At 50.3% G+C, this 18,122-nt stretch overlaps 1 protein-coding gene and 1 long non-coding RNA gene across 11 annotated transcripts in view; one reads left to right on the forward strand and one right to left on the reverse strand.

Annotated features, from left to right (window-relative positions):
• Pax2 (paired box 2) overlaps positions 1 to 15,197 on the forward strand; it is a 91,631-nt gene extending 76,434 nt beyond the window's left edge. For 3 of the 10 annotated variants that reach the window (XM_029540051.1, XM_029540036.1, XM_029540056.1), the window contains 3 exons: positions 10,114 to 10,215; positions 12,303 to 12,389; positions 12,882 to 13,994. In XM_029540051.1, the coding sequence (XP_029395911.1) occupies positions 10,114 to 10,215; positions 12,303 to 12,389; positions 12,882 to 13,003 (311 nt within the window). In that variant the 3' untranslated portion in view covers positions 13,004 to 13,994. Of the gene's footprint in view, positions 1 to 10,113; positions 10,216 to 12,302; positions 12,390 to 12,862 lie in introns of all 10 variants that reach the window. The other 7 variants (XM_021205069.2, XM_029540064.1, XM_029540038.1 and 4 more) reach the window with 4 other exon arrangements.
• LOC110326554 lies at positions 5,157 to 12,850 on the reverse strand. Its single transcript, XR_002380787.1, has 3 exons — positions 12,403 to 12,850; positions 9,668 to 9,789; positions 5,157 to 5,362 (listed from the first exon to the last, which is right to left on the reverse strand). It is a non-coding gene; the product is annotated as an uncharacterized LOC110326554 (long non-coding RNA).
• Positions 15,198 to 18,122: the final 2,925 nt, after the last annotated feature.

Raw genomic sequence — 18,122 nt, forward strand, 5'->3', positions numbered from 1 at the left:
TCCTAGCTTATTCACATTCAGAGGCTTCTCGGTAAAGAATCTTACTTATTTTGGATAATATTGAATACGAGAAACTTCACGGTCAGGGCAGTACCCTCCTCCACTGTGTGTGCCTATGTGTGTTGCAAGGGAAGCTTTGAAGAAGCTAGAACTCACATCCAGGAAGGATCCTGGTACCCAAGAGTCAGTGCCCAAGCCAGACAGGGGAGGTAGAATCTGTGAACTTTGAACAGAAGTGGGGAGGCTGGAGACCCCAGGTTCAGAGCTAAAGAGCAGAGGTGACCCTAGAGCCCTGGAGGTTAGAGGAAACAATGCTGGTACAAACCCAGAAGCAGCTCAGAAGCTTCTACGAGTTGCCTGCAGAGCCAGTGGACAGCAAAGTGGCCCTCTGGCAGGTAGAGATGTGGACCCTGGGAAACCTCCTTCTACTCAGAGTCCTGAGCGCCTCCAGGGACCTCCCCTTTCCTGTAGTTAACAACCCTTTTCCAATGCAACTGCATTTCCCCCATAAAATAAACACATAGCCCTCAGCCAGCCCCTTAGGGGTAGGAGAAGGCAATAAAAGCTCTGAAATGTTCCTCAAAGAGGCTGGGAGTCTCCTACTCCTGTCTATTGGCTCACAGCCCCTGATTAGCTGGAGGAATTTAGGGCACAGACATCAGAGTTTCCCTCCAACCTTGAAAAGAGAGGGTGAGGCCAACTCCAGACAAGTGGCAATAGGAGAGTCCACTCCCATAGCAACCAAGCCAAGTCAGAGGGCTTCTCCTTTATACCTCTATTTAGGCTGAGAAGGCCTGAGGCATAGAGGTGAGGCCTCCTTTAGCTATCTCTGAGGCCTTTGGCTACATCCCTAAGGACCCCCAGCCCCAGACCTCACTGTGATTTAATTATGGAGGCATTTCCATAGCAATGAGACATTGACAAATATGCAGTGCCCTGGGCCAGCAGCTTAGGGAGGCACTAGATAAGACTCTTCCTTCTCTCTCTCTCTCTCTCTCTCTCTCTTATCCAGTGTACCTTTTGAGGAGAAAGATGTTAAAAAGAAGAGACATGAACCCACTCTGGGGCTGAGGGCAGCCAGCTTAGAGTAGAATCAAAGATGAATCATTTTAACACCGACCCATGTCTGTTCCTACCAGGCATCCTGGGGATGATGAGCTAGCCTCCCCAGGGGTGACCCTGGGCAGAGGCACACAGGGAGGCCACATAGGGAGTCATGGGGGAGACGACAAGGGTTTGGGGAATCTTAGCAAACATGTTCTGTGGTCTTCTAAGCTGAGCCCGAATTGGGTCCGCATCATGGAGTCTACGCTACTTCTCTCTATCTCTTCTATCCATAAAACAAACCCAAGATGCTAGGTGTGTCAAACACTTTTCCTTCTTCATATACTCTCCCTGACTCATCTAGCAATCAGGGAGACTGGCCTGTCAGAATTCAAATCAAAGCATTTTCCACAAACCTATGGTCTTTATTTTAAGTGCATAGGGTACCCAACCCAGGTTAAGGAGGGCTGCCTGGGCAAACACTCACAGTGAGGGAGGTAGGGAAACCCTTTCACAATGCTACAGGGTATTATTTAGAGATGCTTAGAGTAGCCCAGAGAGGGGCCTCTCAACACTTAGCTTGTTTACTCTGCTCTTTGGCGCTTCCTAAGAAGAGATTGCTTAAGGAAAAGACAGCTAACACAACCTTTCCCAAATGACCAGAATCGTGGACACTGGCGTTCTAAGGAATGTCACAGGCACGCATGGCTCAGAAGTGTCTTAGTGGCCTTAAAGCCACCAAGACAAGACTTGAAACCTGTTTCTCAGAGAACCGGATACTACAAGATGACAGGAAGGCCCTCCTTAGCTGTCGCCTCAGGACAAATAAGCCACTGCTTTTTTTTTTTTTTTTTTTTTTTTGACCCAAGCTTTGTACCACCGCTACTGTCATTTCTGGGAGGGCTTTGCTGCCTTCAGCTTGGAATCCTTCGCTCTGCTCTCCTCCCCAGTGGCTGCTGGGCTGCCTGGCAGAGGAGGAAATCTAGTGCTGTGCTCTGAAAGCAGGCTAATGCTCCAGCAGCTTAAGCGCCCCACCGCCTCGGGATTAGGGTCTCACTTACACGGAGCGCCTGAAAAACGCTGGGCTTTCAGAAGGATTAGAGCTGACAATTCAGCGCTCTCCGGGAGCAAACTAAAGCCAGAGAGGACCTAAGAGACCCAGCGTATCAGGAGACTGTGCAAACAGGCTTACCCTCTGCCACCCAGCATGAGGGTCTCTCCTATGGTGTGGGCTGGTGAGTCCCTGGCCCAACCTCCTGAGCGCCAGCCAGCCCCTGCTCAGCTCTGCTCTTCATTTGGAATCAGAGAAAAACAGTCCCGGGAAGCAAGCTGAGAAGAGTATTGGAGATTTCTCTTCCAGACTCTCGGTTTCTGCCTCTATAAATGAGCCAAGTTTCCTTCCAGCCCTTTGAGTGTGTGGTTCTCAACAGCCCTCCTCCTCTTCTCTCAGGCTGAGACTGTAGTTCATTCATGGCCCTGTTGCGGTAGAGGAAGCCCCCTCCTGTGGGTCCCTGTGCTACAGGACACAGTCCTCCAAAGGCCTTGTGTGAGGGGAGGAGGTGGAGACAGCCCGACTACTTGTGTCCAGATGTTTGTGGTCAAGGGGCAGACCTCACTGAGCCAATGCAGATCTAGCATCTCTGCCTAGGACAACCTGGGACGAAGGTCCAGCCTTCAGTGGACAGTCACTCAGCTAGAACAACCACCCCTGAACTGTGAGCACAGCCCCCTCTGCTGGAGCCGGGAGTAGGCGAGCCAAAACAGGGGCCTAGCTGGGGTCCTCCCACAGGTACAGAGCTCTGTTCTAGAAGGCAAACTTTGGGAGAGTCTGGGAGTCCTACAAATAGAACCCCAAATGAAGTAGATAGAAAACGGTTCTCTTGTCTCTTGAAAGCAGATTCAAAGATCACTGCTTTATTGCACTACATACAACTTGCAAATGCAAAGATAAAATACATTTAGGCAGCAGTTAAAAAGTCGGCGACTATATCCCTGTGTGTATTATAAATGTCTTGTGTCCCGTGTGAGCACAGACCTCCAGCCTTGAAGACCTCATTTTCTGAGAGGCAGACAAACTTGAGGAGAAGATAGTAAAACAAGAGTTATGTTTTCTGGCCTTAGGGCCCTCCACGGTATCAAATGGAGAGCAAAAATGCTTATTTTCAGAGAAAGGTGCCAAGAAAAAGCATCTCTAAACTCTGTGGCTATAACTTCTGCCATATAAATCTGTGTCTAATAAGCCTAGTTGCAAAGGCAGTAGGTAGCAGCAATTTCTGCTTCCTGAGCCGCCTCCTTCTGTGCATCCCCTTGGTCTTCTCAATGCTGGCACTGGCCTGGTCTTGAGAGAAGTCTGATGCCTCGCACTTTGCCGTTTCTTTCTTTTAAAAGATTATTTCTATTATTTTAATTATGCATATGTGTGTATGTGGGGTATGGGGTATATGTACATGAGTGTAAGCGCCCACAAAAGCTGGGGTACATGGTCCTTCTGGAGCTGGGATTACGGGCAGTTGTAAGCTTCCTGATGTGGGTGCTGGAAATTGAACTCAGGAAAATCAGTAAATGCTCTTAATCAGCGAGCCATTTCTCCAGCCCATTTTTGCTGTTTCGTATATAGTTTTATTAATGTCATTCGAGTAGCTGCAAATAGATCAGCTTCCTATACCAAAGAACAGAAGTTTTCTTGTTTGTTTTATAAACATAACTTATTCACTTTGGGGTGATGAATACTTTTGAGAATACAGTTTTTTAAAATTTATTTTTATTTTATATGTATTATTGTTTTGTCTGCATATATGTCTGTATGAGGGTGTCAGATCTTGGAGTTACAGTTATGAGCTGCCATGTGGGTGCTGGGAATTGAACCTGGGTCCTTTGGAAGAGCAATCAGTGCTCTTAACCACTGAGCCATCTCTCTAGCTCTGCAAACACAATTTTTTACTACTCAGAAAGAGGTATGTATGATAACACTTATGTAAAGCTTTCTGTGGACCCTTGAAATACATTTGTGGTGCCTTATCAAACCTGTAAACTCCAATCTCAAATCTCCAGCTGCACAAAAATGAAGCAAGCTAAAACACACAAGAAATAAACAGTCTTAAGCCTGACGTGGTGGCACACATCTTTAATCCCAGCACTGGAGAGGCAGAAGCAATAATCTCTGAGATTAGGGCCAGCCTGGTCTACAGAGCAAGCTCCAGGACAGCCAGGGCTACACAGAGAAACCCTGTCTCAAAAAAATAAAACTAAGAAAAGAAAAAGGAAGCAGAAACAGATAGCCCAAGATGTTCTCTCGCAGGGCAGGTTGTTTAGCAGGTTACTTTCCCGGACCAAATACTCTCTGTTGTTAGGTCTATCATATTTGGGAATATCATTGCTGTATCGATTTCCTAGTCTATGACTTCTGTAGTCCAGGCTCCTCCGTGGATGAGTTGTAAACCCTGACCACAATCCTTAGCTTCTCTGTGTTTCGGTTTCTTGTCTGAAAAAAAAAAAAAAATCAGGAATTAAAAATAGGTCAACTGATAGTACTGGTAAAAGACGTAAAGGAGGCAACACAGGAAGACACTGAAGGCAGTGCCTAGCCCACAACAGTTGTTCGGTGCATCCTAGAGAGACCGGGAGCAGAGAGATGGCTGACCCAATACCCAGCAAGGTGGCACAAATGATCTGATGACTCAAAATGTCTAATTCCTCCATCAAGTCTGGCGCTTTGCTTCTGTCCATTCTTGGGAGAGAGGCTGCGCTTAGGATCCTCCAAAACAGTTGATTTGCTCTGGCCCATTTGCTAAGGAATGCCTGACGAGAGTGCACTGTCTGATTCAGACAGAGCGGCTGCTGCAAAGATTGGCTTTCTAGTCTTCAGGGACTCCTGCAGTTGAACTGTGAAGGCATCCTCACCAAGTGCCGCGCTTCCACACTTCTGGGTGCTTTAAGAGCCTCCACTACTCCTGCTTGTCAGGGATGCTTTCTGTGTTAGAAAACTCTCAGAGGAACTGAAGACGCCACCCCATGGAGTTTTACTACAGACCTTCCGTGCACCTGTTCATTCCTGTGTCCCTTTCCTTCCCTGCCTCTTCTTAACGGCTACGTGGTGGTTAGAGGCTTTGCTTGCTGGAAAACTTCTTTGCCTTCTCGTTGGTTCTTTTGGGGGAGTATCTGGGTCCATGTTGTCATTAAAGGCAGTGTGGCATAGACGTGGCTTCTAATGCTGGTGCTATCATTTACTGGCCGTGGAATCACAGGAGAGTCATTAGGGCCCATGTGCCTCCAATCTTTCTATCTTTAAAACCAGGGCGTGGCCCTCTAGAAGACTCATCTTTAAAAGCAGAAAGCAAGCAAGTGAGCAGCATGAAATGCTCACCCTCACCTAGGAACGCTGAGTTTCTATCCGCCTTGACCCCCGGTACTGTTTTTACGTTTCTGGCACTGTCAGTGAGCAAAGCAAGTGTTTTACTGCCTCCTGTCTTCCACAGGATGGCACATATTTTATAACTGACGTCCTCTGCTGTGAAACGGCTTTTCTCCTGTTTCTGTGACTCTGCTTGCCCGTGTAAAGGAGATGGCCCAGCCATCTTACAGTTTCAGAGTTCCCCATCCCCACTCCCCCCACCCCTACCCCCCCATCTCTCTGTAGCACTGTGGTAACCAGTGCTCTGTCAGCTTTTCCATTTCCCATTGCTATTCCCTACTGAAGGAGGCTTGCTCGAAGAACGCTGCTGGGCAAATGGTATGACAGCCTCAGTAATTTGAAAACTTCCTGCATTGCCTGCTTTCCATTATTGACAATGGTGTTCCAGGAGAATCTATGACTCTAGCAAGACTTTGGTCAATCTCTCTCTGTTCTTCTGGTGTCAGCTGTGTACTAATGAAGTCGTTGAGCGTGCTTTGTATGCAGCGGCTCACACCTTGCTTACGTCAGAGGTCCTGAACAGGTACCTCTTTGTGGTGACACTGTTACAGGACAAACCACACGCACACACACACACACACACACACACACACACACACACACGTGTGACAAACACTAGACATTTCGAATGCTTTCTTTCTCACCATGGGCCTTTTATCCCGACACTTTTCAAATCACTACCTGCAGACACAGTTTTGTTTTGTTTTAAGTAGAATTTGAAAACGTGCCTTCCAACCAAGTGTTCTGAGAGTGGCTCTCAGCAGGCAAAGCCTTCTACCTGCTGAAAGTTGAACATACCATTTTGCAGGCAAGATAGCTGTGGGAATAAACTGTGTAAGAGGATTGCCTCCGCGTTAGCTTGGGAGACAGCTTCTGAGCCACCCATCCTTTCTTTGTCTCTTCCAAATGCCGTCAGGCTTGTGTGTGTATGTCTCTGTGTGTGTGTGTGTGTGTGTGTGTGTGTGTGTGTGTGTGTGTGTAAATACTTTCCATTATACAGAATTTATGTTCAACTAGCTATAGGAAAGTTCAAATGCATTCTATTTTTGTTATTAACAAAGAGGCATGGTGCCCAACATGAAAAAAAATGGAGATCAGAGAAAAGGGGTAAAGGAGGAGAGGAAAGATGTATGCTGCTTTCTGGCTGCTTTGTAAATGTTAAGATCACAGGGTCTGGAGGAATTGAGTTCTATGTCTCTCTAGCTTCAAAACCTTCACATCTCCCATAATCCTCTTCTCTTCTAAGTGTTCTCTGACCAATAAATGTCATATTAGTTCTCTCAAGGAACTAATAGGTATTTCCTCTCGATGTGCACTTTGGGTCCTCTCCACTAAGAGATGGTCAGGAGATGTGTACTTTTTTTTTTTTTAATTTTTTTATTTTTTATTGGCAATAGAAGTCAATACAAGGAAAACTACAACAAAGCAAAGGCAAGCAAGTAGTGATAGCAGATAACTTGTGAGTCTGAGGCAGGGGGATCACAAATCTGAGGCAAGCCTGGGCTGGGTATAATAAGACTGCCTCAAAACAAAACAGCACAAACAGAATGCAGATTCTTCTACTGCCTAGGATTTGGAAGTGACCCCCCTCTTTGCTAGTTCTCCTCTGACTAGTGAGTTTCAGGAAACCTAAGGCATTAACCACACTCCACAGGTTAAAAAAAAGAAAAAGGAAATCATTCTCTTGCATGATGAGTCTCCAGAGAAGAACCTATCATTGAAAATCTTTGTATATAAAAATTCTACTCTCATTTCTATTTACTTTTCAGTTTCTTAAACTTTGATTTATTTTCATGTGTATGGGTGATTTGCCTGCATGTGTGTCTGTGCTCCACATTCTTGGTATCCAAAAAGGAGAGAAGAGGGTATCAGATCCCCTAGAACTGGAGTTACAGACTGTTGTGAGTTGCCACGTGGTTGCTGGGAATCGAACCAGGGTCCTCTGGGAGAGCAGCCAGTGCTCTTATTCATGGAGCCGACTCTCGGCCCCATTTCAATTGATTTTTTTTTAAGGAAAAAGATTCAAGCCCATTTTATTCTAGCTTTGCTTCTCTGCATAGATCAACACATATGAAGCAATTAGGAAGCCATTATAATCCATCAGGAATTGGCTGTGCATGCGATGGGGTGTGTGGGGTGTGGGTAAGAGTTGATCAACAAGCACTTATTGAGAGTCGGCTGGGTTCTCAACTCTGCAGGACAGATCAGAATGTGGGTCCTGCCCTTGAGTGAGTTATGGTCTGTTTGAAAATGAAAACCTTGGCATGAAGCAGCAGTCCTGATAATGCATGTTGTCAATCATAGAACACGGATGTCATGGAAACCTGAAAGAAACTTCCAAGATGAGTAGAAGGATGGGGGATGTTGAGGCTTGAGCTGGGGAAAAAAAAAAAAAAACTATAAGTAAGACAAGGAAAGGTCACATCAGAGCATGGGCATTTTACATGGGAAGGTCGAAATAGCCAGCAGTGAGAAGCCGAGGTGGGCACGTACCAGGAAGGCACTGAGTATCTGCAGGGTTTCCATCTGAGCTGCAGACTACAGGGAATCAATCAATAGCGGTGTTTACAAGGAGGTGGTCCTGTGAAAGCAATGTGTCCAAAGGGCTAGTAGCCGCCTTCCAGATTGGTAAGAGGGAAGAATGTAGAGACAGGAACACAAGCAAGGAAAAACTACTGCAGCAAGCCAAAGGCCGGCACTCTGGAGTCAAACAATAAATGTGATGGGGAAACAGAGATGAACCTAAGAGAGGTGGCAGAGGAGAGTCGACTGCACATCAGAAGGGACAGGGGAGGAAGGCTGTGTCTAGAGCTGTGAAGTTCTAGATACGTCTTCAGAAGGACCAGGCTTCCGATGGAGGAGCAGATGGGTCTGCCTTTATTCCTCCTGAGTTTGAAGTGACAATGGGTCAGCTCCTGAGGATGCTCACACGGTGGGCAGAAATGGAAAATTCTGAGCTGTCCCTCTGTCCTCTTAGAGAAGGACGACTCTCTTGGGTGGGTTGGGATGGAGGTGAGAAAGCTCATGTATCTGAGGAGTGAAGTAGGTGATGTCTTCACGTGGACAGTGGTGGAGAGATGCTATGGAATAGTGGAGAGTCCCATGGACCTGACCGTGAATAGGACCCAACTTAGCGGGGGTGGGGCAGGGAAAGAACTAGGGGAGGTGTGCATAGTGAACTAGGGGAGGTGTGCACATAGTGAACTAGGGAGGTGTGCACAGTGAACTAGGGGAGGTGTGCACATAGTGAGCTAGGAAGGTGTGCACAGTGAACTAGGGAGGTGTGCATAGTGAACTAGGGGAGGTGTGCATAGTGAACTAGGGAGGTGTGCATAGTGAACTAGGGGAGGTGTGCATAGTGAATTAGGGTAGGTGTGTGCATAGTGAACTAGGGGAGGCATGCATAGTGAACTAGGGGAGGTGTGCACATAGTCCACTAGGGAGGTATGCATAGTGAACTAGGGAGGTGCACATAGTGAACTAGGGGAGGTGTGCACATAGTGAATTAGGGGAGGTGTGTGCATAGTGAACTAGGGGGTGTGTGCATAGTAAACTAGGGAGGTGTGTATAGTGAACTAGGGGAGGTGTGCATAGTGAACTAGGGGAGGTGTGCACAGTGAACTAGGGAGGTGTACACAGTGCTATGACATCCTCCAGCCACACCTTGCCTTCTTGGGGACAGATGGAGGTATAAGGAGCAAAATGGCTCTCTGATGAGGAAGACTGGGGGACCTGCAGCAGGATCATGGACCCCAGAAGAGGGTAGGCTCTAGTGTATGGGTGTGTGGGAGGTAGGAGGGAGCCAATGCTGTCCATGATGACTGGAGTATGCTAGGAGGTGCAGACAAGGAAGGGAAGCCTGTCACATGCAGCTATGTTCCAGAAGCAATGTCCCAGGGAGGAAATATCTCTCTAATATTGGCTCACTTTGCCTCCCCTCCCTGATCCTGGCAAGGAAAGTCCTGCCTCCCATGCCCTGGGCTCTGTATAATAGAGGTCTAGTCTCCAGGGAGGCTGCTGGAAGGGGGAGCAAATTTTGCTCATTGGAACTTCCTCTGATCTGCTTGTCCTCAAAGTTCCTGCTTCACTTCAGAGTTGGCTTTCTATCGTGTAAATGCTACACTCATAGCACAATAGCCCACGGGTTAGTCCCCTGTCCTCCAGACCTAACAGGCCCAGCATCTACTGTTCCACTCAGAATAAAGCACCTACCCTTATAGAAGGTGGTAATGGGGTGTCTTCAAAGCCTGAAGGAAAGTCAGGGGTTTGGGAAGAGGAGATGTGGAGGAGAGTAGACATGACAGAGGTCCACTAGAGCAATCACAGCTGAGCATCTATAGAGAAGGAGTAAAACCGGGTCATCCCCACCCATCTCCATCTGGGTTGAAGTTGTTGGAGATACAGACAAGGGCAAACACACAATGCACAGATCCACAATAGGCAATATAAACAGAGGCGTGTGAATGCGTGCGCGCACACACACACACACACACACACTTAGACATTTGGATCCATATCCATGCACACGGGAGTCCGATTGCCCGGGTGTTCATCTCCTTCCTCTCTGAGATCATCCTCTCCCTAGAGCATCCCAGAGCGAGCTGAGGCAGGCCCCTCTCTTCCAGGCCTCACTCCTTCCCTGCTTTGTGTTTTTCCAGGTCGTGATATGACGAGCACCACTCTACCTGGTTACCCCCCTCATGTGCCCCCCACTGGCCAGGGAAGCTACCCTACCTCCACCCTGGCAGGAATGGTGCCTGGTAGGTGACAATGCTGTAGATGTCTCATCTGGGTGGGGGTAACTAAATTGTGGGAGAGCTGCTAATGGACTATAGTCTATGGCTGGGAGTCGGGAGTTGGAGGGGGGAGAACCAACAAGCCATTGTTCTGCAAACCATTGTCCTTCTATGGCCACAGCTGACTCTTTAGAAGCAATGCAAGGAGGAAACATACAGAAATGTTCCCTTGTCAACACAGCTTTAGGTTATAGCCCTTCCTCCGCACCCATCCGTCCAAGTCTATGCCTAACTCAGCTAGCTGACACTGCCTGGAAGAGCCTGCCCTGGTTTCCATGGAAACTTGGAACCAAGGACCGTTTTCAGGGGCATGGCAGTCATTCAGACAAAGCCATGCTGGTCCACACCAAGCCAGGGGAGGAGACCACTGTGGAGAACAGATCCCAATCTAGAGAGAAGGAAGCTAGTCTCAGCATGGACAGGAGGGAACCAGAGTTGTTAGCTTCAGAGAAAAATTAGCTACAACAACTCCACGCATCTTCAGAAGACCCCCTGTGCTCCTCTGAGTCTCTAGTATACCCTTTAGCTGAGAGGCATTGGACTTGGGTTTGGGGTTCAAGAGGCAGCCTGGTGGCTGTCCTCTCTACCCTTCACCCCAAATGAGAGTGGCTTAAAGTCAAAGAGAGTTGAAGTCCCTCTCCGCAGAAACACCAAAATCTCTTACCTTAAGGTGGCCAAGACTCTCCCAGACTGTAGCCCACTGCCTCTGGAGCCCTTTTGTGTGTCCCACTCCTCAAGTTCAACCCTCGCTGGTAGAGGGAGAAAGAGAGGACAGAAAGCTCATTCATCAAGACACAGCCCTGAGTAAGCAGGGACGGGGTTGAGAAACTAGGGAGCCCACTGCAGTCTGTTAAGAGAATGGGGCTGACTGAGAGAAGTTGGAGGTGCAGATGAAGGGATTGGAGCTCACACTTAGGAGAAGGCAAGTAGAAGCGTTGGTGGGGGAGCAAGGGATGGCTCTGGAGGAAGATCCCAGCAGTGAGCAGGTGGAGGCTGGAGGAGGTCTTAGGGAGGTAGGGGGGTGGTGGTGAGGAAAGAGTGGGGAGGTGGGGGGTGGGGAGTCTACAGGGAGGTAGGGATGAGGGGAGCCGCAGAGAGCTCATGGTGGCAAGGGGGGAGTCGTTAAACAGAATCTAGTGCTGATGAGGAAATTACACTTGTTTCATTAGCGATGGGGAAGGAGATAGCTCAGTTCCTCTTGGTCACAGTTGAGCTCAGAAGCTCATTATCCTGCTGCACGCATGCTTTCCCTCCTCGTCAATAAACAGGCTTTCCAGTGGCTGCATCCCCCCACCCCCAACCAGCTCCTTCTTGGAGTGGGGCCCCTTCTCCTCTACTTAACCCGCGGTTAGGGATCACTGTAAACAGTCTGGGGTCATCACACAGGAGAAAGGGCGAGGGGGAAACCCATAGACCTGGCCTTTCTCCTCCTGGAGGGAGGGAGGTAGCTCCTGAAGGCTCCCAACCCACTGTGCCCTCCACTGCTCACTGCTCCCGAGCCTGCGGGCAGTCCAGTGGATTCCGGCAGTTTCCTTCCCCAGTTTCGTGGTCCTTGTACTGAACCACAGGAGGGGAAAAGCGGGAGGGGTTATTTCCCAGGAGAGCACCACCACTACCACCTGCCTAGCTTTGGCACAGCTCTGAGATGCCATTAGTAGGGCTTTCTGGGACAAAGTGTCCCAGGGGCCTTCCTTCTCCACCTTCCCCCTCTTTCATGCTGTGGAATCCCTAAAGCCAGTGTCCACTGTAAAAGCTCTCAGCTCCCAAGTTACTTAAGTGGGAGCAGCCAGACCAAGACCAAACCCTTCCTGGGCAGCGATCAGTGGCTCGCAGGAGAGCCAAGGAACAAACCTGCCCACAGATTCCCTCCATGCCTAGGTGTGCAGGGATCTGGCTACTTGTCTATGGTGGCTGTCCCCATGCAGAGCGCCTGCTCCCAGGGGCCCTATCCCTGCTTGAAACACCCAAGACTGGGACTAGTGAGGACAGGACAGAAGAGGCCAACTGGACACGTTGAACGCCTCTAATTCCAGTTCCCCGCCCTCCCACAGGGAGCGAGTTCTCAGGCAACCCATACAGCCATCCCCAGTACACCGCCTACAATGAGGCTTGGAGATTCAGCAACCCCGCCTTACTAAGTGAGTACGCCACCTGGCAGGCCGGCGGCTCCCAAGGTCGCCTGCCCGCTCGCCAGCTCGGGCGCGCAGGCTGCTTCGGGACACGGATCCCACTCAGGACCACCCCAATTCTGGGTACCCGGATGGGCCAGGGAGACAGGCCCTTTAGAGCAGCGCCGGGTCCTGGGGACCCCTCCAGGACGCCTGCGCCTCCAGCCTCTTCCCTCCCCCGCCTCTTGATCACTGGAGGGCTCTTAGCCAACAGTGGCCGTCGGACCCCTTGGCGGGTCCGCAGCCGGGTGTCACCTGTCCTGTCCCTCTCCCGCCCTGTGGATGCAGCACTCCTCCTGGGCATCTGGCCTCGGGGCCGAGCCACAGTCCTCCAGGCCTGATCCCGCTGGACCCGGGGAGGGCTTTTCTTTGCTTTTCTTTCCTTTTTTGTTCTCCTGTTTGTCCTCTCACCCAGCCCATTCTTCTCCTGTGTTAACTTCCAGGTTCCCCTTATTATTATAGTGCCGCCCCCCGGGGCTCCGCCCCTGCCGCTGCTGCCGCTGCCTATGACCGCCACTAGTTACCGCGGGGACCACATCAAGCTTCAGGCAGACAGCTTCGGCCTCCACATCGTCCCCGTCTGACCGCCCACCCCAGAGGGAGGGAGGACCGAAGCCACACGCTGCCTCTCGGCCACCGTCCCTGTCCCACCCCCACCTCGAGACATCCTCCCCCAAGGCCCACAGCCCTTCTCACCACCCTGTCGATGGCCGGACAGGACAGGTGGAGCCGCGGGTGGGACCCTCAGGCCCCAGCCCCGCCCGTCGCCCCTCCCCGCCTGCCTGGACCATGGCGCCGCCCGGAAGCCCGCCTGCCTCTGGCCTGCGCGCCGTTTCTGTGACACACAATCAGCGTGGCCCACCCGGGGGCAGCCCACTTCGGACGCCCGGGAGTCAGGAGGCTTCGCTGGAGAAGCGGAGCAAGGGAAGCTAAGGAAAGGACTTTGTGCTGAAGGAGGAGCCGCCGGCGAGACCCTGGGGGGAAAATCCTGCCCCCCCCCGTGCCTGCCAGGCTGACCCCGCCTTCTGTCTGCGCCCCGCCCCAGACGATGGCACTGGGACGCAAGGGTCGGACTCGAGGGACAGCGTTTGGGGCGACAGCGTTTTCCAAGGCTGGTACCCAAGGCGAGCAGACGCCAACTGAGCTCATCCACCTGAACTGCCTAGTTCCCTTGGGCCTAGGATCAACTCCTGCAGTGACTCTCCTCTCGGCCCCGCCTTGCCCCTACGTCAGCGCCTCTTCCACCTGCGGGCCTCTCACTCTTCCCTCCTGTGCTTCCTCGGCTCATCCCACGACACCTTGTGTTTGGTCCCAAGCACGCAGCCACGTCGGGGCCACCGCAGGAACCGTGTCCTCAGGCTGCGGCTGCGAGCATTGATCTTTCCCATCAGTAATGCGCTGCCCACCCCCACCCTCCCATCCCAAACTCCCAACCTGCGGGCGCAAAGAGCCTGGAAGGAACTGACGACCGAGCCGCCCCAGATAAAAACCCGGGGCTCTCCGCCCCATTCCCCTCAAGCACCCCCTCCCCAGCCTTCCCTTGGGCAGGAGCTGAACAGAGACTCAAAAAAAAAAAAAAAAAAAAAAAGTCTACACTTATTTAATATAATGATGGTCTTTGCAAAAATGAACAAAACAAAAACCCAACAGGCTGCTTTATAGAAAGACGGTGTGTGCTGTGGAGGCGAACCTCTCTCTGTACATAGCCCCTCCCTCTCTGCCCCGCCCCGCCGGGTACCATAGAGTCCCTGTCCTCCCCCGCCACCCTGCCTGTAGATACACCCTTCTGTCCGTGCTGTGAGAGTCGCCGCTCGCTGGGGGGAGGGAGGGGGGACACAGCTACATACCCACTAAAGCACAGCACGTCCTGGGGGAGGGGGGCATTTTTTACGTTACAAAAAAAATTATGAAAGAAATCTCTATGCAAAATGACGAACATGGTCCCGTGGACACCTCTCGCCTGTTTTGTTGGCTGTTTCTCTGTAATTCCGTGTTTTCGCGCTCATCGCCCTGCATCTCTCCCACTTCATCTCCCTTTTCTCTGCTGCTCTCGACCCCTCTGTGTCTCTTTCTCTGCTTCACTTGTCTCTGTCTCGGTCCCTTCTGCCCCAGGCCTCCAAGGCTACAGCAAAGGTGGCAGAGCTCACCTCGGGGCTTGGCCCCTTGTGGCCATGCCCCGTGTGCCCGACCAGGCCACCCTGCCCCATCCCACCCTGTAGTTGCTCTCTCGGTAGCGGCGATGCTCCCTGCATGTCTCCTCAACCGTGGATCGTGATGACTCGAAATAACAGAAACAAAGTAAATAAAAGTGAAAAAAAAAAGTAAATAAATAAATAAATAAATAAATAAATAAAATTCCTTGAACAAATCCGAAAAGGCTTGGAGTCCTAGCCCAGAGTGCGCTTTCCTTCGAGCCTTTTTATTTGAAAAGAAAAGCGAGAAAAGCGAACAATCTAAGGGAACTGCCGGCGCCCGACCGTGCTCCAGTGGCTGGAGCCGGATGGCAAGGGCAACGAGGTCCCAGCTTCGAGGCCCAGCCTGACCCAGTCTTGTGCGGAGCTGGCCGCGCTCCAGGAGTGCGGAATCCAGGAGAAGGCTTAGCCTTCCACAAGACCGGGCTCCTCCACCACTTTCAACGTGTCGGTTCGTTTTGATTATTTTTCCTTTCTTTCTCTCTTTCCTTCTTTCTTTCTTTTTTCTTTCTTTCTCTTTTCTTTCTTTTTTTGTGAACATGATAAATAATAATAAAAATAATAATAAAATTTTGTATGTCACTCCCCATGGCTCCAGGTTTGTCTCTCTCTGCCTCTGGGCTAGGTCTGTCCTCGCACTGGTAGACCCCTCGATAATTCTGTTCAGCTCCGTTTCCATTGCGACCTCCTCTAAATTCTTGGCCTAAGCTCCCCTGGGCTGAAGCTGAACTCTGACAATGGTCTGGAAAAGTCTGTCCCTCAGCGCTACCCCTCCCCCACCTACCAAGGCCTTGGGCCAAAAAGTTTTGGCTTTCTGGAACTTCAGAGTAGCTTAGACGCTGCCCTTCTCTACCAAGTCAGCCTTGCCTTATTGCTAGTGTCCTGTGAATGCACCTAGAGTGGCAGGTTCCCAGAATGAGCAAAGTCCGGGGCCCCCTCTTCATGAGTGGTGGTTGCCTGCGGTCCTGTCTTCTCTTGGCTCCCAACGTGGATTCAGCTGCTCATTGGCACATTCATAACTGTGTCCTGTGTCCCCTAAGAGACCATACAGATTCTTTTTCAGCATTTATTTCTAGACCCTAAGAGCTGGCTCCCGGGGCCTTGTGGACCACCGGACTGTTGCCTGGTGACCTCTCCATCAGCCGCTGAGAGTAGTGAGGGTGGAGGGTCTGGGTGTACTCACAGAAGAAAAGCAGTTTAGGTGCCCCAGGCAGAGGAGGAATTCAAACGGGTGGATCAGTCGATTCCTGCATATTAATGGAGTTTTGTTCTTCTGTGTGAGCCTATGAGTTCTAGAGGAGTTCTGGCAGTGAAGAAGGAAACATGATGATCTTTTAAAATACCTGGTATTTGAGTTCAGGTGAGAGTGGAGGATCTATGAAGAAGGAAACATGTTGATGATCTTTTAAAATACCTGGTATTTGAGCTCAGGTGAGAGTGGAGGATCTGTGTTTGTCCTTGTCTCTGTTCATGCTTAGAAAAAAAAATGATTTCTTGATTGTCCATGATTGTTGTACTCTGTTGGAGAAACTTAGAAATGCCACCCCCCCCACCCACCCCCATCCATCTCTTCAGTATCCTGTCAGCTCTGGCTCTCTCCTCCTTGCCAACATAGCCTTGATGACACAGCTTTCATCTGCCCTCTGCCCTGAGAGGCTTCCTGCTCAACTCTAGGAAGTTTCTGTAGCTAATCTTCTTTCTCAGTCGCTGCTCCTTTGAAAGACCTTGCAGGATCTGCTGTAGAGCTGCAAGCAGGATCTGGAAACAGACTAAAGACACACACACACACACATACACACACACACACACACACACACACACACATCCCTACCCTGGCTGGGGCAGTGCCTTCCAGATACCTCCTCCTCCCCAGCATGCCTTGCACCCGAGCAGTTTATCCATTTTCATATTCTATCATCCAGGCTTATCCATATCATGCCACCAGGGGGATACACGGCAAACCATCAACCTCTTCTCTCCTCCTCCTCACCTGTGTCCCCATTCTCCTTCTCAAGAACTAGCGATCCTACCTCGCCCAGCCTGGTGCTTCCCTTCTTGGCCTTCAGTCTCCTGAAAACAACAGCAACAACAACAGCAGCAGCAGCAACAACAACAACAGTCCTTCAAACTCTTTGGCTGTACTAAAACATCTGTAAAAGATTTCTGGAAGTTCTCTCCAATCTAAGCATCCCTATGTATTTACGCTTCCCATAAAGGTACTAGTGCATTGTGAATGAAAAAAGGAAGACATTTGGAGCCCTTTAGAAGACATGCACTCTACATCAGAGTGCCTATTCAGAGCTTCCAGACACCCAGCACTGAACTCCAGCTGATCAATGAGGGGATTCCCGGAAGCTGACAGGACAGGGCAGCATTGGACCAAGGCTCAGTGGGTTTATCAGGATGTTGCCCTAGCCAGCCAGGCAGGCACCTGGCCTTAGATACCTGCTTTTGCCTAGCGAACATCAAACTGAAAGCCAGAGACTTTTCATGAACACCCTCAGAGTCTGTTGTCTTATTTACTGCTGGTCTCCCTCCCACTGACATAGACAGCGGAGGTCCCACTGTTACAGCCGCTGTTTCCACGGAGAACTTTCCTTCCTAGAGTATTGGTTTCATCTTGAAATCAGCCTAGAAGCCCCCAGACATGCTCTGAAGTCTCTGCCAGCTGCTTAGTCTAACCATGGCCCTTTCACGACGAGGACCTATTCTGTCTGCCAGCCACGCCCCATCCCACTGGCATAGATTCCCAAGTGAGGTAACCAAATATAACAGTTTAATAGAGAGGGGGGGGGAAAGTGCCCCCAAGCTAGGCAAACAGTTGGGGGGACAAAGGTATGAAAGTATCTGAGGGTGGCTAAAGTATCAGGAAAGAGAATGTCAGATGAAGCTTAAAAGTAGTTTAGTTGGTACCCAGGACACTGGTGAGAATGTCAAAATGTCACCTGCCATCTCAAGAAAGCTGTGTCACCTGCAGTCACACCCTGCCCATGTACACAGCATATCGGACTAAGTCCACCCGGAACCAGTGGTTCTTACTTTCTCATGAAGCAGAGACAGGCAGTGTGGAGAAAATGAGGCTGTTTCCCAGGGGACACAAAGCCCCATGAAGGCCCAGAGAGAGTCCCCTGATTTTCATCGGATCCCCTGGTGTTCATCAGATCCCCTGATTTCATTGGATCAGTAAAGCTATATCCATTCTATAAGGTACTTAAGGCGAGAGCTCAAATCTTCCTGGACTCCAATCTTTTTCATCCCACATTCATTTGATCCACCAGCAAAATCAGTCTCCATTAAAAACAGGCCCAGAGTTGGGTAGTGGATTTGGGAGGCATAGGCAGTCAGACCTACAGAACAAGTTCCAGGACAGCCAGGGCTACACAGTGAGACTCTATCTGGGGGGTGGGGGGAGGGCCCAGAATATGTCCATCTCCTACTTTCTGCACTGTACCATACTGTCCAAGCCACAAGAACTTGCAAAGAAATAAAAGAGGAAGGAAGGGAGGGAGGG

Source organism: Mus pahari, chromosome 1 (assembly GCF_900095145.1).
Source record: "Mus pahari chromosome 1, PAHARI_EIJ_v1.1, whole genome shotgun sequence".
Classification (NCBI taxonomy): domain Eukaryota; kingdom Metazoa; phylum Chordata; class Mammalia; order Rodentia; family Muridae; genus Mus; species Mus pahari.